The sequence below is a fragment of the Gobius niger genome, assembly GCF_951799975.1.
Source record: "Gobius niger genome assembly, chromosome: 7".
Lineage (NCBI taxonomy): Eukaryota > Metazoa > Chordata > Actinopteri > Gobiiformes > Gobiidae > Gobius > Gobius niger.
In genome coordinates, this window is record NC_136858.1 from 3935819 (window position 1) to 3951100 (window position 15282).

Below are 15282 nucleotides of genomic sequence, written 5' to 3' on the forward strand. Positions count from 1 at the left end.
TCGAGGTGGAAACGTGAAAAGACTTGCAACAAAAGTAATGCGGTTTTGAATGTTGAGGTAATAACGAACTATTTTTTTCATGTTTTTAGACGAGGTCTCCGGTTGAGGCTCTTTAATCCTGATCCTGGTTCATATGAGGAGCTGAGATCACACATGGATCTTGTTTAGCTCTGGTTTAGTGCTAGTTTAGGTCTTCTTTTAGTCCTGTTATTGGACCAATGCAGTCCTGTTTTAAGTCTCAGTGATCAGGTCCTTTGCTTTTGTAGTTTTGGTTAGAGATTTGAAATGTTTTCCTCAAAAGTTTCTCCAAGTAACTTTTGAATATCCAAATTTACCGTCATTCCTGTGTCCAATGGAATTTAAAAAGAATGTTAGAAATATTTTGTGGATAAAAGTGGCATTAAAAGGCCTTAAATGTGACTCACTGTCCTCCGTACAAACCTGGAGCGAGTGTGTGGGTTTTGCGGAGACAAAAGGCTGCTTGTTGCGTGCAGCGAGAGGCTGAGAGCGACGCTGTGGCCCGCGGCAGAGGTTTGGAGCGAGGTGTGGAGGTGTCGAGCCTGACGGGGCCTGTAGAAGAGCTGAAGGGCCCAGAACAGGAGCCTGCCCCGGGGCAAAGCACAGGCAGAGCAGCCAGAGCGGCGACAGGACAGGCAGCTGCGGAGATGGAAGATTCCACTTCTCTACGCGACTAAGACGATGCCTGGAAAAGCATATTTCATGATTTTGGACGTGGTTACAATAAATATATAGTATTCAATAGGCTCTGTGCACTGAACTAGCTTCTCATTGGCCAGTGTAGAGTAATGAATACTTCCGGTCAACATATTAACGTGAAATAACAATACAATGAAGTAAGATTTAAAAAAGAAAACTTTACACTTTGTTAAAGGGGGGATTAAGAGGGTTTTTCCAGTTTGGCTTTTCCCAAATCTAAAAAGCTCTTACAGCTTACAGGCCAGTGCCTCATTTGAAAGCTAAGACCTACAAAGCTGATCCAAGATTTTCCTCCCTTGTATCCATTTGTTGTTGCCGTCACTTTTTTGTCATGTTTTTGCTGCTTTTTGTAACTTTTTGGTTGCTTTTTCATCCTCATTTACATTGATGTTTTTTTCAGGAAGTTTTTTGATTTGAGTAATGCCTGGATACCTGGACAATAATTGGGGAATATTTGCTTGTGTAGGTGGGGGTTAAGAGGTTAAATAAACCTCAACCGAAGTGTGTTTTGTAAAAAAAATATAGAATTTTGTGATATTTTACCCTTTGTTAGGAGATCTGATTAGTTTGTTAGATGAAGGAGCTGATGCTTTAAGCTGATGGTTTAACCCGCTAGTGTTAAACTCATAGTGTTTCCTAGAGTTAAGGGACTGAAGCTTTAAACAACACGGTATAGGCCAAGGCATTAAATCATTAAGATTATGCTTCACTATCGTAGTCCACTCATTTGGAAGTAACATCAACCTTTGGCTTCAAGGCTAACACACTTGGGGCCCGATCTTCCGCCTGGCGCAAGGACAGTGTTGCTCAGGACGATGTTAGAATCTTGCGTACAGACAATGATGCACCTGTGCTTTCACCGGTCGCCTTAGGGCGTCGCTCAGAGTGGGGAAAAAGGGGGTCGGCTGTGGAGTGGTGAAGCAGCGATGACAAAGAGTGCGCGCTGCTTTTATTGAGTACAGTTTTACATTTGTTTGTTTGCGGTGCTGAGCCTTCACAGGACCACGACTGTACAAGGTTTCACACGAGAAGAAGTTAATACACATTCACTGTCAGAAGTCCATCTAATCCACTTCATGCTGCTCCTTTCTGGATTTCTGGCCGCAGAAATCCACATGATCAAAATAAAGCAATACTTTTCCTCTTCCAAGGTGTAAAGTATTGTCCGCATGTGCAGATCTCGATTAGACAGCTCCTCCGTGGCCACGTGTGTTGCATTAGCCATGTTAGCGCAGCTTAGTAGCTCATTTTATTCTGAAATTCACCGGATTCTCTTCCCTGGCTGGTGCCCGACTTCCTGTTTGGTGCGTGTGATTCCCTGGGCTTGATCCGAAAGTACGGCAGCCCTCTAATGTTGCACCGTACGGCCTCAGTAATCGGAGCTGCTGCTAATGTGAGCCACCAACATTGATTTGAATGACTTTGGATTCCTTTGCAAAGGCTGCACTGCAACTGTTCAGGATTCAGTGTGAGCCTGGGGTAAGCGCTCGCAGGATAAACTACAAACTCTTTCTGCCTCTGTGAGTTAACATTGTGTCCATATTATAATATTCAAACATTTAATCATATTGCGCAGCTTCATGGAGCTTCTAAAGCACAGACCTGCTCCTTAGGCAATGAATTTAAATGATTTCAAATAGAGACACTGAAGTTCACTTGTTTTTAGTCCCTTTTCATTTGTGTCCAGTTTTTAGTGGTTGTAACAAATTGTGTGCCAAATCTACATGCAAATGAAGATTAGAGGAGACAATGATCTACCATCACTGCAGTTGATTCATTCAGCAGCCAAAGAAGAAACAACCGAAGTATACAGTATAACAAATGTTTTTTTAAAGCATCAAAAGCATGGCTAGTCTTATTCTGCATGATACTGTACGTGTCCTTTAACTTACTGTTCGCTTCTAAGCCTTGTGCCTCGTGTTTCTGAATGACGATCATGAAAGAGACAAACTGGGCCGTTGTTCTGAGCAGCAGGAGCCTCGGGCCGAACAACCGCCTTAAAGTAAAGAGTTTAAATCACAGACTACATAAGGCTGCTCTATAATGATGCCGTGAGGAGATCTGATTAGTTTGTTAGATGAAGATGGTTTAACCTTCTAGTGTTAATTTAATATTTGAAGTGTTTCCCAAAGTTAAGGGACTGAAGCTTTTAACAGCAGGGAATAGGCCATGGCATTAAATTATTAAGATTGTACTTTTTTTATTTGGTTATAATCGCAAACACGTCTATCACTATCTTAAACTGAACTATTGATCTAAAACAGCAGAAACAAAATATCCAGTGGTTTCACTTCCTGATTTTCAAGCGATATCACTCCAATTCCCTCCCAATGTAGGGAAGCTGTGGTGATTGTCTTTACCAGGGTTCCTGCAGGATCTTAAAAAAAATAGTGTCGGGCACCTCTTTTGGGCCACTTAAAGGGTCGATGCGGAGTTTAAATATGTTAAGACTAAAACATTTTCCAGCCATGTCCTAATGTGTAGAATGAGCTCAGACTTATTCACCACAACTGCCTTTAAAATCCTGCACTGTCACTCAGAAAAGTGGTAATTCGGGTCCGAAGTGCCGTCATGCACGAGCTTAATATAGAAACTGCAGTTACGTGTAAGACCTGAGGTGGCAGTAGTGAACATAAAATGACCAACTTGGATCTAGTCTCTGTAAAGCGCTGAGTGTGGTGGTGGTTTTTTGATGCTCTGCCCAGACTTGTTTTGTGTTTACTTTGCACACCAGTGGTAACGTTGACTATGATGGCTTTAACCTGACTGAATGGGATAGATAGATGGTGGACTGAATGCACTGAGACAAACTGGTATTAGACAGTTGTCTTTGTCGGCTAATTTAAAGGAACAGGCCACCGATTTTGCATACTGAGATATGTTCTTACCTGAGATTAGACGAGTTGATGTGTACTTGTCTGGTCTTTGTGCGTGACTGAGGGCACGCACAAAGACCAAAGATGTTGTTGGCATTTGGCCTCTCCCAATGTATTCCTATAGCTCCAAATGGGGTGAAGTTAGAAGCGATCAAGCTCTTCCAAGGGCACAAAGACCAGACAGGTACACATCAACTCGTCTAATCTCAGGTAAGAACATATCTCAGTATGGAAAAGCAGTGGCCTGTTCCTTTAAGAGAGTTTGATGCACTGGATTTTGATTGTGTGACTCTTGATGTTTAGTTCCATGCTGAACACTGCGTGAAGTGTGAACTCGAAGCCCATTCATTTGGAATCATAAATCATTTGAATTCATATAGAATCTAATAATACATGTCTCCATCCCGCCCCAATACTTATTTCCATAACCATTTGTTCATTTATAGTATGTCAGTTGCCTTTTTCTGTAATTTTTTCAAATCATTGAAAATTTGTGTTGGGCTCACAGCTGCTTGCGGAATTATACAACATTACATATGATACAACATGGGTACATACAGTGTACTACAGCACAGACAGTCTAAGCATCTAACGGACCTCAAAGTAGTGTGGCTGGCATTACACATTACACTAGACTTAGTCTTACGTTTCACATTGCAAAGTGTGCAGGACCCGGCTTTACTCTTCGATGAAAGGATTGAGACATCTTTAAAAGCCAGTGAAAAAAGTTCACTGTAACATTAATGACGTAAAATAAAAGGACGAGCATGAACTACACCAGGGGTCGGCAAGTTTGTGTCATAGAGGGTCGAACCTCACCAGTGTAGCCTAAAGTTAAGAACCATTTTCTGCAAATGTCAATGTTTTACATCAGTGTTTCTAAAGTGGACCGGCTCCGAGATCCGACATTACCTTAACCCATTGACTGCCAATGACGCCTATAGACGTCAATTGGGTTTCTCAATGGGAACAGCTGCAGCAAAGCCTTGGGCATGTCTGGTGTTAAAATCTTAGTTGTGCTGCCTAATGCTGCCACCTAGTGACTCAATAAAAGAACTACAAGTTCTTTTATTGAGTCACTAGGTGGTAGCATTGCTCTTCCATTTTCTCAGCTTTTTGGTCAGAAAACAGCATTTTGGGTGATTTTACCTATTTTTTTATGGACGATTACTTTTTTTTCGATGAAAGAAGAGAGTCTAATCTTTCTTTTGGTGGGTTTCGTGTTGACATAGACCTAGGCCTACATTTTCTTCTGTGGGTCTTGAAAAAACTGTCAAAATCCTGAAAAACCTCTGGCAGTGTGGAGCTCTCTGATTTGAAAATGGCTGACAGTCAATGAGTCAATGACAAGCTGCAACAGCTGCGATTGGTCATATATCTTATAAAATATTGTATTTACAACGCATGTTTTTATTCAACAAGCTGCATATTTGCTTTTAAGACTAAAATTATGATCAAAACAACCCAATAATATACATTTTAACAGACTCCAGTGTTTCTGTGGAGTTTCAGGTGGAAAATATTGGGGGAAAAAAGTTCCCTGTAGGCTCACGACCCACTTTGAGTCCCAACCCCCCAGTTGAGAATCACTGTTTTCAATTATATATGACCAAGTGGGATGTTCTGCAAGGACATGTAAAAAATACACTATAAAAAGACACGGTTAAAGAGTACTTTGACAGGTATTTGATCCCTTATTTGCATAATAATATTTTGCTAAATCATATTGGGGGCCAGAGATTCTGTGCTGGAGGGCTGGATTTGGCCCCCGGCCTGACGTTGCCTACCCCTGAACTACACAATTGCACAGAGGGAGAGAGACATTAACACACGAGTTTAGATTGGAAAAGAAGGGAAACGATTGACACTCCAGGGTCATGTGATCCGGCACTTTGAAAATACAGAGACCTTTTGAACCCCTTTCCCGTGATCTTTCGACACTCCTGCATCTGATACCGTCTTTACTGAATAATCTCTAAGTTGGTTCTTGCCCCGTGATGTTGTCATTCGCCTTTTTCCGCCGCGGGACACCTGGGTTCATGGGAACAAACCCCTCCCAGTCATTTTGTTTGTGCAATGCAGCGCTGCAGGAGAGGCCTGTCCCAGCAGCGTCTCTGTGAGAGTTTAGCTCCGGGGCTTAAACCTTCGGGATTCGAAAGAGGAGCGGCCATTTTCAGGTTCAGACCAGCACCAAAACCTCTGGGATCAAAGGAGCCCTGAACACGAAATTCAGATTGTTTTTTTTTTTTATTGGATATACTTTCCCTGTTGGAGGAATTAGCAGCATTTTATTACACATTATATTACATTACTCATCAACATGGGACTTCATATTCGTCAGGTTTACAGCCACCTCGGTTTGGAATCTGGATGAGTCAATGGAAGATTTTGTCCGTTAAGGAGGAAAGCATTAGTTTTTGTTTTATGCTGAAGTTTGTGTAAAAAAACACGTGTTTCTGTTTTTATTATGACAAAATAACATTGATAAAGATTAATCAGTATGGATTGATCAGTATGGGAAAGAAAATGATTTTGCCACATCATCCAGCCCTAATTGCTGGGTTGCAGGTTCGAGAATATGATGATGTCATTGGACTCAGCGGGGGCCAGGAGCCAGTTTTTCCTATTAACAGCATTACACTTTCACAAGTCATAGCTAAAAAGAAAATATATGAATTAAAAAAAATATCATTAATATCAGTCACTGGGTCCATGATCTCTCTGTACAAGATCAAAAATTTCCTCCAAAACCAATTTTTTCCTCTATATAATAGTATAGGCCTTTAGAATGCTGTGATGTCACCTGCAACCCAGCAATACTACCTTTATGTTCATTTCCAAAATTGCTTTAGCCATTGGATTGTGATTAAAATAAAATAAACTAAGCCCTGGCGCTCTTTCTGCTGATCAAGAAAAGTAATCTACATATAATAAAAACATCTATACAATACAAAGAGAGCTTTCCAACAGTAAACCAGGGACAGGAACATGCACGGCTGCTTTATAGATGTTACATTTATTTAAAAATAATGCCTATTTTAGTTCTTTCTCCAGTGCCTCTTTGATCAAAATGTTTGTAAAAAGAAAAATGTGTGATTTTAATGCAAAACTATATTGTTTTAAGCAGAATTTATTTTTATTTTTTATTATAGCTTTTTAGGGAAAATGGCCCTCAAAATCTGACATTTTAGCCCGTAATATTAATAAAACTTACGAGTGAAATCCTGGAGGGACTGAATATTAACCTCTTAACCCTCACCTTAACCAAGTGCATTTTCTCCAATTTGACTTTACCCAAATCTAAAGCTAAAGCTAAAACCTACAAAACTCATCTAAATGGATCATTTTCCTCGTGTTGTTGCTGCTTTGTCGTCACTTTTTGGACTTTTGTCTTCATTGCTTTTTCATTTTCTTTGCTTTTTGTCACTTTTCTGTTGCTCTTTTGTGGCTTTTTTGTTACATTTTCGTCGCACATTTTTGAAAGTTTTTCGTCACATTTCCATCACTTTTGTGTCACTTTTCTGTTACTCCCTTGTAGGGCTGGCCAATATTTATATTTATTTTATTCTATAAAATAAAATCTTTTTATTTATTTTTTACCCATTTTGGATTTTATTGGAAATAAGCTTAAAAAGATCTCTTCATGATGATCTTTCATATGAAGGAAGCTGCTCAGAGTTCTCCTCATTAATGTTAAGATTCATAATATAGCAATAATACAATAAGGCCCATAAAAATGTTATTTCTGTTTTAAATATTCTCTGTCTGCTCTCAAAAGTAAAACTTCTGAATACGCCTTTAGTTTTATCATCCTCGAGCTCAGCTGTGATTGACAACCGTCTCCATGGAGACTCGAGGGGAAAGGGGCGGAGTTAAATGCAGCACCAGGGCAAACTTTGTTTTAGTGGAGAAAGCTCCATCGCACACAACGAAAACACAACGCTCGGCTTTTGTAAAGCAGCAGAGATCGTTAGAAAGTCGCTGGTTCCACTGGTGTCATTTTCGAAAACAGTCTGAAGTTAATTCGATTTATTGCCCAGCCCTTTTTCATCGCCTTTTTGTCTCTTTTGTTGCATTTTAATCCTCCTTAAGTTTGGTCTAATTTTATGGCTTTTTTGACACTTTTTTCAGGAAGCTTTTAGATTTAGGTAAAGCCAAACTGGAGAACTATAGAGACTATACGGAGTTTAAAAATGTCAAAATTAAGTATTTTCCTCCCCCTACATGTTCCAGCCATGTCCTAATGTGTAGAATGAGCTCAGACCTGTTCACCACAACTGCCTCTAAAATCCTGCACTGTCACGCACAATGGTCATAATTCGGGTCCGAAGTGCCGTCATGCACGAGCTTATTATGGAAGCTGCAGTTACACGTATGACCTGAGGTGGCAGTAGTGAGTATAAAATGGCGAACTTGCATCTAGCCCCTTTAAAGACTGAATGAACCGTGTATTTGTACAGCACATTTCATACACAAAGGCGTACTTCTTCGCACTAACGCCCCCCTCTCTCTCCACAGTCTGCGAGCGGCTCCGGCCTCAGCTCGTCTCCGGCCGGCTCCCGACAGCAGCTGCGACAGAGGATCACGCGGGTCAATCTCAGGGACTTTATCTTCTGTTTGGAGCAGGAACGGACCACGCAACGATCGCTAATGCTCTACAAGGCCCTGCTCAAGTGAGGCTCACCCGCGCTAGTCTAGGCGAACGCTGGGCTCGTGCGGAGAAACAAGGCGGCGTCCCGCAAGGACACGTACTGGGCCCCATGCAGTTTCAGCATAGGAAGACTTTTAGGATTTTTGGACAATTTCATCATGTTTTTGGGAATTCAACCTTCAACTCGTTCTTGACGGCGAAGCTACAGCAACCTTCAGATCATGTTTTTAAACCGTTACGTTGGTGCTTTTTATACTGTGGGTGGAATATTATGACCAAAGCAACTATAATCTCAAGCTAATTAAGCATTTGTTGACATCTTAACCCCAAAAACTGCATTCCGAAAATGTGTTTTTGAAAGATTTTATGAATGATAAATGTAAAAGTTTAATTCCTTATCAAAAGCTGACTGGAACGAAATCCGCTTGTTTTTATCCAGGAGACATTCGCTTATTAACCCAACTTTAGCACTTGCTCAGTAAATATAGAAGCTGTTTTAAAGTTTTAACTATTAAAAGGAATCGGAACAATCTGTTTTTCTCATGTGTAGCATCATAATGTAGTTTGAATTGTGAAGAAAAGAGCATGGATTGAAATTTTAACTAATTATTTGTACTCAGTGTTTCCCCATCATTATATTGGCAGGGCGGGCCGCCGATCATTAAAAGGAACGTCTTTGCCAAATCCGTTTCCGCTAATCCAGTCCGGATTTTGTTTTATGAGTTACTACGCCTGTTCAAGCCAGCCCGAGTCCTTTTTTTACGGAGCCAGTCCGTGTTTTGCGCTATGTGACCCCGGCCATGTGGTCGTGTTTATTTGACGCGGAGCCAAAAAAGATCAGAGAAACGGGGGCAGAGACAGGAGTAAGTTTAACTAAAGCGATTAGATGACAATAAAATTAACTTTCAATCCTGTGAGTTCTTTGTAAATAAGAAAATCCAACTAAGCTAAATGCAACAGTTGAGTTAAGCTCTGTTGGATTTAGTAGAAAGTCCTGAATTTGGCCTTAAATCAATACTAAGTAACTTGTTTACCTTAATAAATCCTTTCCGTAGTCCCTGTGGGACTAATACAAGTGTTTATGGGATGATTGGGGGTCTTTCATCTCCCCCTGGTGTCTCTGACCAGAAAACCACTATAATAGAATCACGAAGAAGAAGCTAACAGGCTAACGGGCAAAGCTAACTGTATAAACAGTATTTACAGCCAAGTTTGAGTCAAATAAACTATTTCCATTGTGTAATTGGATATACAATATCCCTCTCTCCCTTTGTCTTTTCTGTCAGTGTAGTATTTACTCTCAAAAAAAAGTTACTTAGTACTGCTTTAAATGCTGATTTTGGCTCCTTGTTTTAAGCAGAACACAGACTTATTACATGTGTCCAATTAGATCACAAACTGGAACTGCCTAATAAACATGAATAATGGCGACGTCACAGCTCTACTTCCTGGTCCGCAGATGTGCGAGAAACTACAAAAAATTCTTTAAAACCACGATCAATATTTCTGAAACTCAACAGAGAGTTACTGAACAGACGTATTTATCAGACCCATTAGCCAAAAATGCTGAACCTACTGCTAAAAAAGTAATATTTACCAAAATCGGTACATCCGGGTTAGCGGAGATAAATGCTAACGGCGCAGCTAAAACATAGTATTATTTCCTACATCATCAAAATGCTTTACAGTTACTTAAACTTACCCGTCACCCCCCTTCCAAACCAGTAAACGTAGGGGAAACACTGACACTACAACACGAGTTACAACAATTGGTTTATTGTGGAATATGCCGGAAATCCCAGAAATCCCTACAAAATATGAAATTATCGGGTTTGTACGAGTTTACCTGGAACCTGTTTCCATTACATCATTTCAAGATTACAGCTTTTTTTTTTTCATTTCTATTCGTTTTCCGGTCACAGCCCACATTCAAGAAGTCTTATTGTTGCCTTGGTCATAATAGTTCTCCCGATATGAAATCATGCTTACATTTGAACGTGTTTTACTTTATCCATCAAGTGCAGTTCTGTCTCAACTCAGGTCTCGTCTTCTTTCTTTGCTTAAACTTCCAACCTTGTTTCAACACCGTCTGCTTTACTTTTACTTTTCCCCCCATTGAGGTCTCTTCTTGGACTCCCCGAAGGAAGAAGAGTGGTCTCTGAATGTTTTATGAATCACGATTGGAGAAAGAAATGTATAAAATATAACGTTTGTATAGATTTGTTATTGTAGGATAGTTCGGAAGAGGGTTTAAATTGAACCAATGGTTTTTGATTTAAGGGATTGTTTGGTACATAAGACAAATTACAAACCGAGAATGCAGAAGGAAGAGTTTGATGAACGTCGACACCATTTTTTCCCATTCAGCCCCCCCTATAGAACCAGAAAACAGAATAACTCTGCAAGTTCTGCAAGTTTACATCTCCAATGTCAAGAAATGTGTGAAAATTTTATCAGATCACTTTATGTGAGTTGTTTATATTAATGTAAGCTAAATAGCCTGCCATATGCCCAAGGATATTTAGTGCAGAAGAGTCCAGTCATTCTGGTTTTATTCAGTTTATTGTAAAAAATATTTTTTTAAATCCTGGAGAAATCTTGGTCACTACAGTGTGTTAGATCGGATTTACCAGAGGTGAACGAAATTTCCCGTGGGTCTTGTGCAGCTACTGGTATTAAACAATACCAGTATGGTATCCAAAGGAAAAAATGTTATATTTTTACATCCAAGTTTTGATGCTGTTGCTCCTGGTACAGCATTAAAGGAAGTGACTTGACTTGACTCTGCTTCCCCCCATTTTTTTCCCTACTTCCATTTTTTTTTTTAATGTTTTCCCCAATTTTGTTTTTTTTAATTTTTTTTTCCTTTTTTGCAATTTTTTTAATACTAGTATTATCCCTATTTCCACCATTTTCCCACTGTTTTCCCCCTATTTCCATTTATTCAAATGGAATTTATTCAATCAATCCCCCCCCCCCAATTTTGTAAAAAAAAAAAAAAAGAAAAAAAATCCTAATTTTTCCCTATTTTTTGCTCATTTTTTAATACTAGAATACTAGACATTTTCCACCATTTCCCCCCATTTTTATTTTCCTTGTTTCAATTTTATCCCCAATGTTTTCCCCAATTTTTTTACAAATTATTTCTTATTTTTCCCTTTTTTTTAATAGTAAAAAATTGGGACTTTTTCCACCATTTTTTTCCTTATTTCCATTCCCCCCCCAACCCCCCCCCCCCCCCAAATTTTTCACTTTTTTTTTCTTATTTTCCCCTCATTTTTGCTCTTTTTTATTTTTAATATTTTCACTATTTCCACCGATTTTACCACCATTTCCCCTCCTTTTTCCCCCTAAATGTTATCCTTATTTTCACCACAATCCCCATCTTTCCCCATGTTTCTTGACATTTGAGATGAACCCATTTGAGATATTACACATTATTGTTCTGTTTTCTGGTTCTAGACGACACATTTTTTTTGTTGAGGTATCGGTATCGAAAACCAAGTATCGTTAAATCACTAGTATCGGAAAGTTTTTCACAGTACCCGACCTCATGTGTCCATTTTTAGCTACTGTTCCTATAGCGCCAAGAGATGAAACAAACTCTTCCTTCAAACCCGCCTTTCTTTCACTTTCTGTCTCCTGTTCGCCGACATTTGGAGCTGGTTCTCCTCCACCACTTTCCGCTCTTTCCGTCTCAAACGTTCTTCACTCTTTCCACAAACCGTTTTCTCGCTGTAGCTCGAACCCTGTACGTCTGACAGTCGACTCCACTTCTCATCCCGGTAGAGTTATGCAGTTTAGCTTCCTGGTTTGCTGTTGACAAGCTGTTTTTTTTTTTTTTTTTTAGAAGTTATTTTTTTCTCCCCCCACGAAAGAAAGAAAGAAGCGTGTGTAAAAAAAAAAAAAAGGATTTGAAGGTTTTTAACGCTTTAAATGTCTTTTCCCTACTCCGGGCATTGGTTTGTAAAATAATAATGATAATAGTATATAGGTCTCAGTGGATCTGGAAGCTGTAGTGTTAAAATGTACAATTAAAAAAACAAAAAAACAACTACCACCCGTCGGAATAAAAAAAACGGACACGATTTTTGCGAGTATTTATATTTCCTATGTTCTGTATTAAAAACCATTTCAGGCAATGCAATTTTACAGTTGTTTGTACCTTTGCAAAAAAATGAAATAAAGAAATTGATAAAGATGTAGTTTTGGTGTCGCAGCTTTTGTCCGGTGGTTTTTTAAGTTTTTTAAGTGTTCGCTGAGGGCTGGACTACGAAGCTGGATGAACTTGTCCTGGGTTAGTTCCTCTGACCCGGGTCGACAAACCCAGACATGGAGCGTCTGGATCGGTGATAAGGTTGACCCTGGGTTTCTCTGAGGATTCATGTGTCATGTCATCGAAAACAAAAAAAATATGAAAAAGTGAAAATATCTGATGAAAAATTTATGGAAAAAGTAATGAAGTGGAAAAAAAGTGACAAAAATTTGATAAAGTGAAAAAATTAGATGCAAAAATGTGGTGAAAAAATTATAAAAAAGATGCAAAAATTTGATGAAAAAGTGAGAAAAAAAAATGTATGAAAAAATGTGATAAATTATGAAAGTGAAAAAATGTGATGGGAAAAAGTTAAAATTGTGATGAAAAAGTGATGAAAAAGATGCACAAATTTGGTGAAAAAATAATGAACAAATTCAAAAGTGAAAAAATTTGGTGGAAAAAGAGGCAAAAATTTTGTGAAAGTGAAAAAAGTGATGAAAAAGTAATGACAAAGTGAAAAAAATGTATGAAAAATTTTGATAAAGTGAAAAAATTAGGTGGGAAAAAGTGGCAAAAAGTTTGTGAAAAAGTGAAAAATGTGATGAACAAGATGCACAAATTTAGTGAAAACATTTAATGAAAAAATTTGATGAAAAAGTGAAAAAAAAAATAAAGTGATAAACTCAACAAAAAGTGAAAAAAGAAAAAGTGATGACAACATGGCAACAACGCAAAGAAAAAGGTCCATTTGCATCAGTTTAGTAGGCCTTAGCTTTCAAGTGAGGCTATAGGCTGTAGACTCCAGTTGAGAAAGATTTGGGTAAAGCCGAACCGGAGAAAAGGTGGGTTTGACTCGTATGTATACTCTGTATTAGCAAAGCAAAATTTCAATCTCTATCTCTATCGGTTTATTTTTCACCTTTTAAGTAACATAGAAAAAAATAATTAAATATGTTTTCATGTAAAACGTGAACAAACTGAATCCTGAAGTAAAATCTGCTGAAAAAGGTAATGAGACCAAAACACCAAAGTGAGATTTGTATTTTTATGAATCCATCTGTACAAATGAAAAAAAAAAAACATTACATTAAATACAATTTCCAAAAAGTTTTATAAAAGTCTTAAATTACCCGCCGTCTGCCCTTCGCTCCGTTATAAAAGTCGAGAGAAAACCAGGAAGCAGATGCTGAACATGTCTCTCCACAACATTACGACCATGAGTCAAAGTGCATATGACACGCCAGACGCCATTTTCACTAAAACACAGTTAACACCGTTATATTTAAGATTTTTGATAAAAGTTTGACCCAGCGTTCTTTAGTTTGACTATTGTTTATAGTTTCACTTCCTGATTGGACACTGACAGGAAATGACATAGATAGAGGCAAACAATTTTAAACTGTTGCCATGTTATATCAGTGAAATAACTAACAGTAGATCAAAACATTATGAAGGAAATCGGTGATGTTCCCCTTTTGATTACATTGTACTGGGTTATAAGTAGAGATGCACCGATACCACTTTTTCTAAAACCGATACGAGTACTTTGATTTAAGTACTTGCCGATACAAGTACAAGGCTTTTTCTTCAACAGACTTTTTCACAGCAGATTGGTTTGTAATTAGTTAATTTACTCATTTACATTTCCTTAAGTAAAGTAGGCGACACAGACAGAACAGCTCATGTCCAAAAGCTCCTCAATGCTTGTGCTTTATTGATTAATTTATTTTTATTTAACAATAGTATTGAGATGTTACTTATTACTGCAGATAAAGGGTCTCTTTTCTCCTTTACTTCAGCTCCGTGTGGATTTTCTCGTGTGTTTATAGTAACTTATCCAGGAGCTACAGCATTGTGATTGTTTTGCTGCAGCTCATTTTAGCTCATGGACATGCTGTATCTGCTTACTTGGGATTTTCTGAGGACTTTTTAGTCGCTGGGTTAGATTTTCAGATGAATAAGCCCCTGGGCATAAAACGGCGTAAGAATCGCCAGAACTGTTAGCCGCGAGTTAGCGGCTAACAACATTAGCCTGTATCTTGTAAACACTGCAGACTCCACAACATTTAGCTCTGGTTAAATCCAGCACAGACTCTGATTTAGGGAGTGTCGTCTGTAATAAAATCATCTCTATGTGGAATATTGGATTTACACTAAACTATTCTCCAGTTTGTTGCTATTTTCTCTCCTCAGTGAAGAGCTGCGTCCTGTAGGAGCCGCAAGGTCAAATGGTATCAGTTTCTGGTATTGGGACCTCATTAATGAGTACAGGTATGAGTACAAGCATGTGGTATCGGCCCGATACCCGACACTGGTATCACAAGATGGCCGCCAGAATTGCCATTCATTCCAATGTATTACTGTGGCCATGTCCTATCTAGACTGGTCAAACTGCTATGGAACTTCACCTCTATCTATGTCACTTCCTGTCAGCAGCTTTAGAAAAAAAACCTTTTCTGCACAGCTGTTCTTCATTAATTTGCTGTTTCACTGAAATAAAATGACAATTATTACTTACAACAGATGCTATCTGTCTAAATAAGTCATATTTTCAACAGCATTAAAACCTGTCATATGCACTTTATGACATTTTGTCCTTATTTCAGGTTGATTTATCAGCAAATGGGGAGAGAAAATTTTAAGCAAAATGACCGTAGAACCGTAGTCTGAAATGTCGTCAAACAAGCAAAGTGTTATTGGTCCGAGTGAGTGAGTGAAAATCTTCTCAAATCAAGTCCTTTAAACCCATGCTTGATGTTTAGTTTTTGCAGTGAACAACA

General features: G+C 38.7%; 1 protein-coding gene across 1 annotated transcript in view; it reads left to right on the forward strand.

The window, feature by feature from the left end:
- The window catches only part of LOC306965839 (transcription initiation factor TFIID subunit 4-like), a 38458-nt gene extending 29853 nt beyond the window's left edge, over positions 1–8605 (forward strand). The window contains exon 16 of the mRNA XM_079560406.1: positions 8112–8605. Within this exon, the coding sequence (XP_079416532.1) occupies positions 8112–8270 (159 nt within the window). The 3' untranslated portion in view covers positions 8271–8605. The remainder of the gene's footprint in view (positions 1–8111) is intronic.
- Positions 8606–15282: the final 6677 nt, after the last annotated feature.